At 41.5% G+C, this 17,403-nt stretch overlaps 1 protein-coding gene across 8 annotated transcripts in view; it reads right to left on the bottom strand.

The window, feature by feature from the left end:
• Positions 1-286: 286 nt before the first annotated feature.
• LOC106875546 (uncharacterized) overlaps positions 287-17,403 on the bottom strand; it is a 35,053-nt gene continuing 17,936 nt past the window's right edge. For 7 of the 8 annotated variants that reach the window (XM_089362887.1, XM_052972879.2, XM_089362888.1 and 4 more), the window contains one exon: positions 287-2,400. In XM_089362887.1, coding sequence (XP_089219013.1) covers positions 510-1,997 — 1,488 coding nt within the window. In that variant the 5' untranslated portion in view covers positions 1,998-2,400 and the 3' untranslated portion in view covers positions 287-509. Of the gene's footprint in view, positions 2,401-13,193; positions 13,306-17,403 lie in introns of those variants that run through there. The other variant, XM_089362890.1, reaches the window with a different exon arrangement.

Raw genomic sequence — 17,403 nt, 5'->3', positions numbered from 1 at the left:
ATGCATGCAGACATGTTGTAACAAAATATGCACAGAACAAGAGAGCTTGTCAGAACTGTGGCAAATCACTGCTGCTATGACAGATATTGCTGCACTTTGCAATTCTGCACCAAAAAAGAGCAGCTTTCATTCATCCTTACTACACAGACAGCTGATTTGATTGTCTTCATTCAGTTTTTTTTTTTGCTTCAAATATTTTTGTCTCAGCTGGGGGGAGGGGGGAGGGATTAAAAACAACCCCCACCACCATTATTGGAATTCCTCTTTTTATTTAATTTTCCTGCTGTTTTCTTAATTAGTCGATGTTATTACTTGGTGTATGTGTGAATGTGTGTTTCCTTCTTTGATTTTTTTTTTTTTTAAATTTCTGTATATTTTTTTTTTTTTATTTCTTTGATTATTTTTTTTTTCTTTGAATTGTTGTATCTTTTCTCATCTCTACACCAACGGATGCTGTAAGTGTTTCTCTCCACAAAAGTAACTTGCTTGTTTGCCTGCCTGCTTTGTCTCTATGGTAACTCAGGGTCTAAATGCCAGACCAGATGTGCCATAAACTCCAGCCGGTTGCCGAGTTTCTTCAGGCATTTTCTGCAAGTGAATGGATCAGCATCGTCTGCGGAATGCAGGCTGTTGTGCAACATGCACATAGCATAGTCCTCAAACCAGATTCCGCAGTATTCACAGCGTCCCAGTCTCTTGCCATTCAATAAGTATGGAGGTAAAGTCAATGATGAGGGATTGTTGCTGTTGTTGTTGCTGTTGTTGTTGCTGTTGTTGTTGTTGTTGCTGTTACTGTTGTTGTTGGTGTTGTTGTTGTTGTTGGTGTTGTTGTTGCTGTTGTTGTTGTTGTTATGGCTGTTGACTGCAGTCAGCACAACTGAGTTTGAGATGGCTGTCATCTTGTTTGATGAGATCATGCGACGGGTGCACACTTCCGCACGTGTCACACTGCTTTTGTTGCTAGCCAAAAGGCTTATTGTACACCTTGGTGCAGTTTTTGTGCCACTGCTGACAATTGGCTCACGTTTTATAACAGCCTTCAGTGGCCTGCTGGCCTTGCGCAGGGCACTTCTGTTGGAATTGCCATCTACTGTTGCAGATTTTGACTGCGCACCCTCGGTGTCAGTGCTGTTGCTACCAGACTTCCCTGTCACCATGTAGAAGGCAGCATTGGAGCTGCTGGGCAGGGCATCGCTGGCAGTTATGGTGCTCTCGTCTCCGACGTCTGCTGCGGGGCCTACGAGAGAGTAGCCAGGAGATACGGCTATTTGCAGCGGTTCATTATCCTCATTCGAGCTGGGCTTGGAAGTCGAGAGATCGGCGTCGAACGACTGGTCTTGGAGATTGGCAGCCATGATGACAGTGGCGCTGTTGTTGTTATCATGGATATCAGCTGTGGCATTGTTGCTGTTGTTGTTGCTGTCCTGGTCACCACCAACAGCATTGTTGCTGGTGTCAGTTTTCCTATCAGATGGCTGCACGATCTTGTTGCCAATCGACGGTATCTGAGCGAGACAGAAACGAGCACAACCAAGCCATTTCCCTTCACCGTCAGTCGTACTCGTCTCAGTACTGGTACTTGGTACTCCGTCAGCTCCCTCGCCACTCGATCTTATGTCCGTCTTGATGTTATGGAGCCGTTCGTGTTTCTCAAGTTCCTCGGCTTCCTGGAAACCTTCGCCGCACTGGTGGCACAAGTGGATCTGGTAGACGTCGTGGCGTCGTAAGTGACTGCCGAGTATCTGTGACTTGTAGAACTGTGACCCGCAAATGCGGCACATGTTCTTCTGCCGATGTGGCGAGTGTATCTTGAGATGTTGCTTTACATGATCTGAGCGTGTAAAGCGACGGCCGCACAGGTTACATACATAAGGTCTTTCTCCGCTATGCACTCTCGAGTGACGCTGCAGCTGCGATGGTGTGCTATATGACCCACCGCATATCGAACACGAGTGCACCCGTTTGCGCTTCTTTGGTGCAGCTGGACTAGGCTGCATTTTCTAAACACTTTTCCAAAAAAAAATAAACAATTATGACAAAAAAGGGTTGGTTTTTTTTTTTAAAATGTAAAAATAATATTAATAAATAAATAAAAACTTCAACTGAAAGTCAAAGAACAAAACAACAAAAATACACACTGGTGTTGTGCAAGCTTTAGCAAGACCACCAGCAACTCCACCAGCAGGTTTAGCTGTGTAATTCTGTGTTATAGAGCAGAGCAATAATTTGATGCCAGTTTTTCAAAGTGTCCGAGGGTGTGCAGAGGCAGCATCTATACTTTTAGTTTTATCACATGGCCAAAAGTTGCCGGTTCAAGGTGTCTATGGTATTTGTAGTTCAGTATCATCTTGATTGGATTCATTGATGTACAGATGCTTCTGTTCATAACAGAATGGACTCCTGTAGAGAAAGAGAGAGAGAGAGAGAGAGGGAGAGAGTATGAGTGTGAGGTGGAAATGTAAGCATAAACAGAAAACAAAAGAGTAACAAGCAACAGAAATGCAGTAAATAAAACAGGTACAACAGGCTGTGGGGGTTGAGAGAGAAAAAGAGAGAGAGAGACTACTATAGTTTGCATGAAACACTGTCTAATAAATGTTTATAATTGTTTTTTTTAAGCCAAAACAATGCCAAATAATTATACAGGTAAATGGTTTGTACTTTTACATGGTTATTTCAATAATTCGGGAAACAAGAAATCTTCAGAGTAAAGGTGTTCTTATCTATCTTACAAAATCTTTTGAAAAGAAGTTTTCCTAATATTGAAATTTTTCAAAGTTGCATTGTTTTGGCTGACAAAAATATAATTTAAAACATGTTTATATACATATATATGCACGCACGCACACGTGTGTATCCCCTTAAACAAGAATATTATTGATAGTGACTTCAAAGTTTCTGCTAATTAAGCTATTGTCAGACAATGGCTCAACTCACCAAAGTCACTGTCAACGACATTCTTGTGTAAGACTTGTCCTCTCTGAAAGCATAGAGTAACTCATCAGATTAATGTGAAATTGTTTTAATTGTAACTGAACATAAAAACAAACTCACACACACATACACACACACGTGTGTGTGTGTGTGTGTGTGTAATGCACATATCTCAAACACATACATATAAACATATACATTGCATACACACACTGCTATTACCAAGAGAGGGTCTCAACGTGGTTTTTCAAGCTGCTAGAAATAGCAGCCAAATCTTCCTCAAATCTTGACTTACCACCTTATGTATAGGAATAAAGCATATCAGATAATGTACAAGACAGCCATCAAACTGCTCAGGATAGTCATGGTTGGATGTCTCTGACCATGGGACTGTTTGATCAGCCTTGGAGCTGACCAAACCAACATTACTGGCCTCTCTGGGACTTGAACTAACAATTCAAGATTGCCAGGTGCTTTCATGTGTACAACTTCTATTTTGTAACTTGAGAAGGGGCAACTTAATTTTTATCTCAAAGAGGTTAGGGGCAGGTCAGGACTACAACAGCTCATGGCCAGTCCTTCCCTCAACTGGTGGAAGGAAGGAAAGGAAGAAAGACGGAAGCTATTCTCAGCATGGAGGCTTGGTCTGAACACACCCAACAGAAGCTACCCCAAGGGGTGGAAGTGTTAAAACAGGAAATGGTTGAAGTCTGTGTCCTAATTGGAATCGAGTAGTGACACCCAAGTATGGTGGCCAGGTGGTGGTAGGTGACCAACTTTACCATTTCTGTGACCCAGCGCAACGACTTAGAAACATAAACCCCAGAATGCAAGAGAAGTTCTTTGTCGAGAGAGAGAGGGGGGGGAGAGGAAGAGAGAGAGGGGGGGAGAGAGGAAGAGAGAGAGAGAGAGAGAAAGAGTAACTCTAGGTGTCTATGTTTGATAGCCTTTGGAAATGTAGGGACCTGTCTCCTCGCAGGAACAAAGCTAACTGGAACCCACAATCACCCTTTTTTAAGTGACAGAAATCTAACTATTCAAAAAAGAAAAAAGTTGCTGTTTTTGTTGTTGTTGTTGTTGTTATTCCGCTTTGTGTTAGCCCAGATCCATCAGATCACCTCTAAAAGGCATTTCCAGTCATCTTTTTAAAGAATTATGTAGAACTACATCATATCTAATGTGCCCTTCCATTATGTAAGACAGTAGTAGTGGTCGGAGTGAGATTTGGTTGTTATTTTTAGCACCAAGTGGCTGGTAAAATGAGATCACTTGATGCTGAACCTTAAACATAACAAAACAAATGTTGCAGAGGCTTGCTTGATATAAGTAAAGTAGGGATGTCAAAGCATTAATGAAGATAATAGGAATGAAATAGTGATGATGATGATGATGATTGTGGTTATAGCTGTTGTTGTGAATGGTGGTGGGTGGTGGTGGTTGGTGGTGGAGCTATTTAAAGAAAGGAAAACACTGAAAAAGTGTGGGAAGATGAAAGAAACAAAAAAGTAGGATTCCATAAACATTCTCAGTTTGGGTTTCAAAAATAGGTCAATAATCTGACCTAAATAGATTACATCACCTAACACCACCACCACCGCCGCCGCCGCCACCACCACTGCCAAGAACCCAACAGGAAACTTCTATGAGGTGATTCCACTGGCTAGAAAGAGCAGCCAGATCTTGCTCTAGTTACAACCTATTGTCTTACAAAAGAACTCATTGCATAATATAGTCTAGGGATTGCTGCACATGGGAAAAATATGGACTGGTCATGGCTGGAATGCTTTTGACCACAAGTCTGTTAAATCAGAGCAGTCCTGGGGCTAAACAACTCCCACCCACATCCCAAATATTGCTATTACTCTCGCCCCCTTATGAGTAGAGTTGGATCACAGATGTTTATAAGTTAGAAATTTAAAAATGGAAAACACAATGATTACTGTTAGGTTAAAGTGTTGGATTAGTCTCAATGTGATCATGAGTTCAAATCCTACAATAGATATTGTGTTGCATCCCTTGCTAAAAAAAGAACCATTCCACCTCACTCCACATTGCATTTTTCGTGTCAGAAAAGAAGAGTCATCCAAATGTAACAACACTGATTTGGTTCAATCTTGGATCAATGTCTACCTTAGCATTTACATTCAAACTCTTGTAATTCCTTTTGTTTTTGTACTGCAAATAGCTTTTTTATCGACAGACATAATATTTTAGCAATAGTTTTCTAAATTTGATGAAGGGCCCTGCCTAAACCATCACATCTTTCCTCTTCTTCACAGCAAAGAAATATCCATGATCCCAACAAACAAAATGGAAAAGAGGTTGCTCTGGAGGATGGCAAGGTGGGTGCGCTGAAAAATCTGCTCTAACTCACAGGGCTTGCATTTCGGATAGCCATCTCCACCCTGATAGGGGTGAGCAGGGTTGTGGTCTAGGGACCAAGAACGCTGGAGATCTCTACTGCCACAGGCTTGACCACAAACCTGTCAGAGAGCAGCTGATATTTTGCCCTTCTCAGCCTGATGAACAGCAGAGCTTGGGTTGGTGGCTGAACACACCAAGTTGCTGCTGGAGGTGCCACAGAATGTGGCATCTCAGATGAGGAGCCAACTACCATGGAACGATATGTTCTAGCTTAGATTTAGACTTGCATCATGTACAGGGATCTCTCCATCACACACATCTTATTTTAAGGTAATGAGAAATTCCCATCATACATGTGTGTGTGTGTGTGTGTGTGTGTGTGTTGTGTGTGTATGGTGGGGGTACAAGTGTGTATTTATGTCAGTGTCTCAGCTCAAAGCTCCCAAACCAACTGTTATTCTATGCCACCTCACTAGAATCTGCTACATTTAGTAGATAGAGACTCCCTCCCCTTGATGAAGATACCAATCACAACAGGCACCACTGCACCCACCCCCACCCCCACCACTCGCTAAATAAATATATAAACCATAGAATTGATGTCCATGTACCCCATAGAGAATGCTGGCAATGGAATTGGGACTCACAGCTTTGCTTCCACCTCCATCTCCTTCATCACCCTAACCCTGAGCCCCATCACAACTTCTTTTTCTTCTTCTTAGGACAGTGGAAGAAGTGAACAGAGCAAGTCTCAGTGTCCACAATGTCTATTTGTGGCTTTCTAACAACTGACCATTTGACCAGATGGACGGCCCGATATGGCGTTGGTGGGGGAAGTAGAGATATGTGTACATTGAGTGCAAAGTAAAGGGATATCTGAGGCAGGTGGGTGGCACTGGTAGGGGGTGGTGGTAAGATTGAGGGAGAGAGAGAGAGAGAGTGACAAGACACAGAGACAAGACAGTGAGGAACCAATCAATTAATTGTATAAGACACACACACACACACACACACACACAAGGTCAGAGAGCATATTAGTCTATCCATTCAGAGGCCAAAAATAAACAGTGTGGTCAGTGAGAGGAAACATGGTCAGGAGCAAGTGGTGGGGTGGAAGTAGGGTGTTCATAATGACAGTGGAACGATAGGGTGGTGGTGGTGGTGGAAACAGGTTCATAATGTGTATACACACATACATACTCAGAGAAATGCAGACATAATTTGAAGGTTACGTAGTGCAAATGTTATTATTCAGACCCAGGTCAGTCAGGACTGACCTGGGTCTGTGATCAAGTATTTCCACTGCTGGTCATCTTAATATACAGATTGCCCAGGAAAACATTCAACAGTGTGTCTTTCTGAGAGGACAGAGTTTTCCATGGTGGAGTTTTTGGTGATATAGTATAAATGAGGTGCTACACTACAACATACACTGCAATATTTCAGTATAGCAATGTACTACATGCTGTTCTAAAGGCGTTCCAACTGTGACCATCCTGTCTTTTATTTTTCCATTTGCACTGTCCAATGTGTCCTTTTACTAACACAGTAATGAGATACGAAGGAGAAGCGACTGCTATTTCTAGTGGCTGAAATAACTACATTGAGGTTCTCTTGTTTGATTGTAGTAGTAGTAGTAGTAGTAGTAGTAGTGGAATGGAATCAGAAATATTGGCTACATGTCTCAGTAGTGATGGTGGCAAATACAGATTGTTTGTCGTTATCAGGCAGTGGGTGGTGAGGGTGGAGGGGCTGCCAGAATCGTTAGCAAACTGGACAAAACGCTTAACTGCATTTCATCTGTGTTTACACTTTGAGTTCAAATGCTGTCGAGGTCAATTTTAGCTCTCGTCCTTTCTTGGTCAATGAAATAAAAAAAACAGTTGAGCACTCACTCCTGAGGGGTGGAGGTGTTGATGTAATCGACTGACCCCCACCCACAAAATTTCAGGCCTTGTACCTATAGTTGAAAGCAATGTATAACAAACATTTGATATTCTGGTCGCTCACACATGATCACGTGATCAAGGATGTGGTGGTGGTGGTGGTGGTAGGGGAGAAATTGCCTGTTTGAGAGAAATGCTTCAAGCATTGCAGTGGCGTTAGCCAGGCCTGTGCATCCAGATGCATCGTGAGGAAGGAAACCAGTTGACATTCTTTGTCTGAATATTAGGGACATGTGGAATCATGTCAATCACCTGTTATCATAGGAGAGGGTCACATGATCTGGAACTATCAGTGAGAAATGGTTACACACACACGTACACACGCACACACACACACAGAGGCAAAAATTGACAAAAAGATGTCCTGGAATATACACACATACATAGGATACTATTACAGAAATACATACTCTGTGATAGAGATATTGAGATGCACACACACACACACACACACGTGTGTGTGTGTGTGGATAGATAGAATTTGGATAGATTTAGTAAAACAGTCCAACCCATGCCAGCATGGAAAACAGACGTTAAACGATGATGATGATGATGATGATGAAGAAGAGGAGAAAATGTTTCTAACATAAAAGATTGAAATTTTGATTTAAATATTTCTAAAATGAGAGATTTTTATAAACAGAACTAAGGAGTCTGATGTGGTTTGGAGTCAAAGAAAGAGAGGGAGGGAGGGAGAGATAAAGTAAGGGTGTGTGTGGGTGTGTGTGGGTGTGTGATGTAAATATCAGAGCATTGCCAGAATATCTAGGATTCTTCAATAACACCGAACAATGTGTAACTTTGTTTCAACTGTAACCATGGTTACTGTCTCCACCATCAGTATCATCATTGCTGCCACCACCAACGATCATCATCATCATCGTCACCAACACAATAATCTAACCATTACCGTAACCATCACCACAATCACATCACGCTACCACTGCTGACATCACTACCAACACCACCATCATCATCATCATCAAGAAGTTCTATGTGAGTCGAATGATAAGACAGAACATCAAGTGTACTAATAAAAACAAACACCTTACTATTCTATGAAATAAACTTTTTGTCTGTGTGTGAGAGGGGGGGGGGGGAGTGAGAACCTTAGACCTTCAGTGGCAGACACTTCCAAGCTTCAGTAATAGCAACAAAATCCCCCCTAATGTCCTTAAAAAGGAAGGACACACATTGGCTATTGCAGTGCTCCATAAGCTACGTCTCAAAAGAACGGTGGGGTTGTCACGATTGGAACATCATTGGATCTGTAATGGCGAGGAACTAAACAACTCCAACACTCTAGATGCTCATTTGATTCGATATAAATAGCAGCCAGGTTTCTTCTAAATCATACTGATTGCTCAAAATTTTACGCACACACACACAAATCTGGCAGAATTGTTAGAACATCAGAGAAAATGCCTTGTGAGCATTTCTTATGATGCTTTACCTTCTGAGTTCAAACTCTGTCGTGATCAACCGGTCAGTTTTAGATTTCATCTTTTCAGCTGGCTTTTTCTCAATACTTTTTTTTTGTTCTTTTCCAGATTTTAAACCACAGCCTAACCATGAAACTTAAGTAGCATATTGTACGTTTCAAGTATTGTACAAAACTTATTTGTATACAATACGGATACGCACACACACACACATACACACACACACACACACACACACACAACACAGTGTCGTGACAAGCACACGGATGATTACCTGTTAATCATTTTCATTTAGTTAATCACTCACAATTCGATAAACACAAATAAAAAGATAATTTGTTACTCTTTTAAATAATGAAAATATAAACTTGAAAATTTTAATTAGCGTAACATAATTATTATTGACAGTGTTAATTCAAAAGTAATGCCAATTAATTAAAAGGCAATTTAAGAAAGAATGTTTAAGATTTAATATTCACCACTCATACACAGAGAACAGCAGAAATAACTCAATGATTACATCATCTATTTTGATTGGTAAAGAAGGAAGCCTTCTTGCCAGAGATGCAGCAGAAGACATCTGTCCAAACAAGTGCATGTTTTCCAAGCCATGGCAACACAGAGTCAGTAATGGCTTCTCACCACTAACATCTTCAAAGAAACTGGTGGTTATTCTGTTCTTGATCAGAACAGCTGCATAAAGCCACTGCAAGGATGGACTGATACATTGACAGGAAAATGGCCCCAACTGGCCACCACCATCAAACACTGACTGCAGTAGTTTGGGCTCAGAGGACATGTGGCACATAAAAGATAATACCCATGCCAACATGAAAGGCAGACGTTAAACGATGATGATGATGATGTTTCTCTGAAAAACACCACATGTTGGCATTAAGCTCACTCAGTATCATAACAATTCGATGGTCACCCCCCCCCCCCCCCGTCATATACATGGGATGAAGTACTAAAGCACAACCTCAGGACACTGAAACCTAACGGAGGTGATGACAAAGGACCAAAACCTCAAGCACCTTGTTGTACTCAAGAAGACCCAGCCTCCACAATAGAAGAGTTAATGACACATCTCAGCTGAAGAGGATTGGGTAAGAATGCATAGGTATGTCAAGTTTGAGCAAAACTGGACAACTTTTTGAAAAAAATTGATAATTATCGATCGAGTTTTTGCAAAAACCAAACATTGATCGAAGCAGTTGTTATGACTAAAACATGCCTCGGAACATACCAAATGCATGTCTGAAGTTTCTTTCAATCGAGTTATTCAATCGAACTCGAGTTATAAATATTCAAACTTGCACACACACACACACACACACACACAGAGTTTCTGTTTTATATATATAGATATATAGATATATATACATATATATATACACACACACACATATATACATACACACACACACACACACACACACACACATATATATATGTATATATATGTATTAGTATCAGTGTTTGTGCCCCCACTATTGCTTGACAATCGATGTTAGTGTGTTTATGTCCCCGTAACTTGGCAGTTCAGCAACAGAGACCGATAGAATAAGTACTAGGCTTACAGAGAATAAGTACTGGAGTTGATTTCTTTGACTAAAGGTGGTGCTCCAGCATGGCCCCAGTCAAATGACTGAAACAAGTAAAAGAATAAAAGAATATATAACTGTCGGTCTACCTGCCTCTCCATTGCATGGAGCAAATGAATAGGAGTTCAATACTTGAGTTCTCTCTCTTTCTCTCCTTTTCTCCAAGACACACACACACACACACAAACACAAACACACACAGAGCAAGTGAAGACAGGCTCACTTCCTATAAATATACATCTGATTAAGCTTCTGCACAAAATTCATTTGGAAAATGCTCTCTCTCTCTCTCTCTCTCTCTCTCTCTCTCTCTCTCTCTCTCTCTCTCTCTCTCTCTCTCTCACACACACACACACACACGCACACTTGTTAGCCATTCACTGGATAATGGGTAGCTGTAATATCAACAAGTTCAACAGCAATTTAGTTGGTGTGTGTGGGGGGGGGGTCACTTAAAAAAAACAATACACCAGAAATTAAACAGTAATGTGAGTGATGGGGGTGGTGAGGTATTGTTTCTGAGTGTGTGTGTGTGTGTGTTTGTATTTATGTTAGAGTCACAGCTGAAAGCTCCTATGTGTGTGTGTGTGTGTGTGTACACACACATTTGTATAACCACCTGATCACCTTGCAATCTGGTGGTCACACAAGTCAGATTACATTTTTACCAGGAAACAAAAGAGAAGAACAATTGCAAACACTGAAACCTTTCCTGGTGAAGAATACACTACACCACCACAGATTAGCAGCTGATGTGGAGGACATGGAAAAAAGAGGAGAATATGGAGGTGGATGAGAGGGGAGCAAAAAAAAATCCTGCAGTTGGGAATAGGTCTAGAGAAATTCTAAGTGATGCAGAAGACTGCAGAGAGAAACAAGCAGATAGCTGTAACAGAGATGACAACAAGGAATTTCTACCAAATAACCTGCTTCAAAGAGTTACAGATCAGACACGTAGTAGGGGCAAAGTCTCAACCAAAGCCAAAGTAGCATGGTGATGGTGGAATGATGACAGAGTTGAAAGGGTGGTGAAGATGAAGAGGTTGGCTTAGAAAAGCTGGAAAGAAGGTAGTTAGAGGAAGCGTTAGTAAAAATGAGTGGAAGGACAGGAATAGGTGATAGGAATATTTGGCTAAGGCTGAGGCAGGCAGAAAGAAATTTGCACATGGACTGAGATATGAGGACCAGAAGTATGGAATGTTGAGGATTGTAAAGCAACGTATTAGAACATTACTGGGGGAGACATGAAAAAGATATACTTGCCTTTGATGTGGAGAACAAGGAAGTGGCATGAAAGGCTGCATGAGATAAGAAGAAGAAGAAAGGGCTACATCATGCTGACACTACAGAGGGACCAGCAATTAAAGTTGACAGCAGCTTGGTAGATAAAAAAAAAGGGAGAGAGAGAGACAGCTAGGGGTTGATCAGGAACAGTTTCAGGTGTGCTTAAGATAGCAAGTGAGGTAAGCTACATGATCACAACCTGAATAGTAAATGAAGTTAAAGAGGAGGAAGCCATCACACCCCAATGACTAATGCAGCATCATCATCATAAACTGCCACAAAGAGAAAGGAGAGATGCCTTTGAGAGAAGCAACAGATGTCTGTAGAAGAATCACACACACACGCAGAGACGAACAACCAACAGAAATGTAAATTATGAAATAAAACTGACCCCAATAAGATTGTAAAGGCAGCAGGAGACTTTTATTTTTAGGGAGTCAGAAACGGGTGGAAAGTAGGGAAGACATCCTTCAGCCTGAAAGCTAGACTCAAATGTTTACAAGGGTAGATTCTACTGAAGGTACATAAGGGTGGCCAAGTGATAGCGGTGATGGCGGCGGTGGTGGAGTAAGATGGAGTGGAGACTGATATGCATAAATACACACACACACACACACACACATACACGCATGCACACACACACACACACAGATGTACATACTACGTTCAAAGAACTGATTTCTTTTTCGGTGGAATTCCCTGCTGCTGCTACGACTAGTATTACTACAGTAACAACAACAACCACAACAGCAACAGGGGAAAGCTTTGCATTAAAAGTGTACGCTTACAACAGCAGCAGGGGAAATAACAGTAGTAGTAGTAGCAGCAGTAGTAGTAGTAGTAGTAGTAGTAGTAGTTGCTAGCAGCAGCAACAGTTGGTTTTTCCCTTGCATAGTAATCCACAAAGTGGTGTAGTGTTACTGTTGATGATGATGATGCTTGGAGGCACTGACAGTTGGGTGGGTGGGTGGGTGGGTGCAGCGATAGTTGCAGGGGTGCATTAGCTGCAGTCGTAGCAATGTTCCTGTGTCTAACTGAGGAGTGCTGGAAGTGTTCTCTCTGATTTTATTAGATGTACGTGAGAGAGACACAAGTAATGCTACTCTTCCCACATTGGCACCACCACCACCACCACCAGCAGTTGTGGTGGTGGTATACTGAGTTCAAAAGCCAAACATGAAATCCCTCTGCATTTGTGAATCTTTTCTTTTCTTTTACTTGTTTCAGTTATTAGACTGTGGCCATGCTGGGGCACAGCCTTGAAGATTTTTAGTCTAACGAATGAACCCCAGGACCTGTTTTTTTTTGTTTTTTTTTTTCAAAAAGCCTGATATTTATTCTATTGGTCTCTTTTGCCAAACCGCTAAGTTACGAAGACATAAACTCACCAACACCTGTTGTCAAATGGTGGAGAGGGACACACACGTGTACGAGCTTCTTTCAGTTTTCGTCTACCAAAGCCATCCACGAGGCTTCTGTTGGCCTGAGGATATAGATGACACCTGCCCAAGGTGGCACGCAGTGAGACTGAACCCAGAAGCAAACTTCTTACCACACACACACACACACACTATTAAAACTAAATGAATAAAGGAACAGGGAAAGTAGAAAACATTTACCTTTTAGGATACAAAAAAGCCAATGAAAACCCAGCAGAAAATGTTTCATCATTACTGTTCTGCTGTTTCGTACTGTCAGTCATCTCCTACTCTCCCTACATTCCCATCATGCACTACATCCATCCTCAGACCCTGCCCTATTTTTATGTGATTGCTTACCTCCCCTTCCATCACCCATTCCCTCTCTCTCTCTCCCTATGTACTCTCTTCCAACTTCCATCCACCCACACTCTTCGTCCCTATGCTCCACCTCTACTCACTCTGTACCATGAGGGTCCACCCTGACATCTCATCACTACATATTTTCTTTTTATCTCTTTCCAACTCCACCTGATCACCCCCACCCTCCCTTCCTCAAGAAACTTATTTTGCTCTGGTCCCTTTCTCCAACTTTTACCCTTCATCTCCTAGCATTATGTTACCCCCCTCAGGGTTCACAGCCACTTTGCCAACCACTGGTTAAAGTTAGGAAGGGCATCCAGCCATAGAAACCATAGCAAAGCAGACCTCACTGGAGCCCAATGCAGTCTTTTGGCCCATTGGATCCTGTCAGACCATGCAAACCATACAAACATGGAACACGGACATTAAATGATGATTGGATACCCCTAATGCGTCAGGCAATATGATATGCATGAGAAGACCTGTTGAGTCAAGTAAAATCAATATCGTAACTGTGGCCAGTGCCCCCTGACTGGCTCCCATGCTGGTGGCATGTAAAAAGCATCATCTGAACATAGCTGATGCCAGTACCCTGACTGGCCCATGTGCCGGTGGCATGTAAAAAGCACCCACTACACTCTTGAAATGGTTGGTGTTAGGAAGAGCATCCAGCTGTAGAAACATTGCCAGATCAGATTGGAACAAGGTGCAGCTGCTGGTTTTACCAGACTTCAGCCAAACCGTCCAACCCATGCCAGCATGGAAAACAGATGTTAAACGATGATGATGGTGATGATGATGATTGCTCCATCCTCATAGATGACTGCCATCTCCTTGCGTTTCCTTGTTGTTAATGGCACTTCTAACTTCCATCCATGACCTCTCATATGACTACTCCGTCCTGCTGCGTTGTGTAACAGTGCATTTCCAACTGATTAGGTCTGCACATGTTGCCACTCTTCCATCGCCATAGGACTTTCATTTGATGGAATGACAAGCAACAAATAAGGTCACCATAAAGAGACATCTGTACATCATTGGATTATAGTGACAGACGCTTGTACAACACAAGCACCACTCTCTGAGTGTCTGTGATTAGCATTTAGTGCAAGGCCAAAGTGAGATGACTAGCAATCACACCGAAACTGCAAGTTTTATATTCAACTTGGGGTCCGTCACTCAAAATTGTTTTATTTACATGCAAATTAACTCATAGCTGGTACCGTGGCAGTTCAGAGTAGACCTGGAAATAAGAATGGTTAAGAGGTAGTTCCACACACCTCACAACCCTGGAACTGCCACACTGAGGCCCCAAATACCAGATGCTGTTTTAAAGTCATACCAGTGTATACGCACACACACACACACGCACACACCTATACATAGAATACTGGAAAGAAATGAAGTTTGTTCTGTTGGATGTGCAATATGAATGTGCATGAAAGACAAAGCAGAAAGGTGCTGAGAGAAAAATTGAGAAGAGGAATCAGATGTTGTGTGCAAGAAAGAAGATGATGCTGGTATGGCTATAGGATGCCTATGGATGGAGGAGAGCTGTCTAAAGAAATGCCAATCACTAAATGTGGTTGAGACTTGTGGACAGGAGAGACCCAAGAAGACATAGGATGAAGTGATGAAAGCCAACTTCAGGACCCTGAACCTCATGGTGATGACGACAGACCAGGATGTCTAGCAATATGAGGTCCTTGAAAAAACTTGCTCTTCTGGAAGCAGCAGTGTATATATTGTGCTCCCCACCACCTCTTACAATGATTTATTCCCCCACCCCACCTTTGCACTGAATCAAATTACCCCCCCCCCCAAACATGCACAATGCCTACCTCCCAGCTCCTGAAGACTACCCAACCATGTCACTTCTCTCTTTTCTCTTCCCCCCGCCCCTGTATCATCATTGCTATCCAGCCGTAAAGTCATGTGGCTTAGTGGTAAGGCTATCCAGCTCATAATTGTAAGGTCCCAAGTTCGATTCCTGGCAATGCATTGTGTCCTTGAACAAGACATTTTATTTTACATAGCATCAGTCCATGCAGCTGGCAAAAATGAGAGAGTAGTACCTGTATTTCAAAGGGCCACGCTGAATCTCCCTGTGTCACGCTGAATCTCCCTGAGATCTTCGTTAAGGCTACGCGTGTCTGTGGAGTGCTCAGCCACTTGCACGTTAATTTCCCCAGCATGCTGTTCTGTCGATAGGGTCAACTGTAACCCTAGTTGTCATAACTAATGGAGTGCCCCCCGCCGCGCCACACGTTTGGTTGTACCTAACTCTCGGCCCTTGAGGCACTCTGTAACTGCTGCCGATTAATATATATATATGCGCGCGCGTCTTATATTAATCAACAAGTGTTCCGCCATTTAATTACTACTTGTGGCTATTATTACTATTTTCTATGAGCCCTTATTTTCTCTCATCTCTTCTCATCATCATCATCTTCATACGTTAAAACCATGACAACGACGGGCGAAGCTGTATGAGAGCGAGGAGAGAGAAGAGATAAGAGATATTGGGATCCATTAAATAGGGTTAGTAGCAGCAGAGGTAATTAAATAGAGAAACACTTGTTGACAATATATACGTGTGAGGGAAAAGAATGCAGCCAGACAATGTTGTAATAATAATAGCAAGTGTGTGGGTGAATGGTCGAGTTAGGTGTAAGGGAAGAACTCAATCCTAGACAGACACCACTCTTCGCGTTCTCGCTCCTTCCCTTTACAAAATGGCTCCAGAATGGTTTGGTCGTCTCTAACAGATTCGGAGAACTGATCAACGCCAAATACGCTTCATTTGGTATCTAAGATTCTTCCAAGAAATAGATTATTACTATTATTTTTTATTTATTTCCAAGTGAAATGCCTAATATATGACACAGGCAGAATATACTGGAGGGAGAAAAATAATCAGATTGCATGTCCCGTATAAAGAATCATATGTGTGTGTGTTATAATTATATTTATATATATAATAATTATTACTTATACGATTATTTTCCATGCTCGCCACTTGATATGATCGTTATTCTAAATAATGGTCTTACCCTTTATATATATATATATATATATATATAAAGGTGAAGATATTTGTGTAACCTAAGTTTAATGTTGGTTACGATTGTTTCAATAGCATTCCATATCACATCCCATTACCCACCATTACCCATTAATAATTATAAGTAATAAATTACACAAGACTTGTATAAGTTATAGAGATCATGTCTATTATCTTAACATGTCTTAACGTGTAGAGAGAGCTGGAAATCGTACAGAGGGTTGCATAAGGAATACGGCAACACTTTCATAAATCCCCAATAACCTTACTACTACTACTACATACATACATACATACATATATATATATATATATATATATATATATATATATATATATATATATATATATATATATATATATATATATATATACACGCACATACACACCTGTCGTTCCCTTTCTCAGCACTGACAGGACAAATTTGCGATTTAATGTCAGGTAAACCTTAATCAAGCAAAAAAAGGTTTGCAGAACTACATCCTCAAATGTGCCCTAACATTGTTTAAGGTCGTAGAGTGTGAATGATATAAAGGATATATATATGCCTATAATTTCTAGCAAGTCGAGCGACCACGTATCAGTGAATCTCCCTCATTGGGTCGGCCAGGAATTACTAGAAGGCAAACACAATCGATTGAAGTGAAACCAGGATCAGAACGGACAGCCACTTACTTCACCGACACACACACACACACACCATACAGCTCAATCGTACTTAAGGTGACAATCCCTAATGATCACTTTGTAAACAGTTTATAGATTAACTGATATTCATGCCCTTCCAAAAGACACGACAACGCCATACTAGTCACTTCCAACCTCACCTTCATTTTGTCCAACCAACCATAAATAAGAAATGTACATGTGTGTGTGTATTGTGTAATATATATATGTGTGTGTGTGTGTGTGTGTGTGTGTGTAATGGGTAAAAATAGGTCAAGAAGGCGATATAGATACAGGCAATTAGTGATCAGATTGGAC

Source organism: Octopus bimaculoides, chromosome 14 (assembly GCF_046866305.1).
Source record: "Octopus bimaculoides isolate indiv1 chromosome 14, ASM4686630v1, whole genome shotgun sequence".
Taxonomy (NCBI): Eukaryota; Metazoa; Mollusca; class Cephalopoda; order Octopoda; family Octopodidae; genus Octopus; species Octopus bimaculoides.
This window is presented reverse-complemented; position numbering and strand designations above follow the sequence as displayed.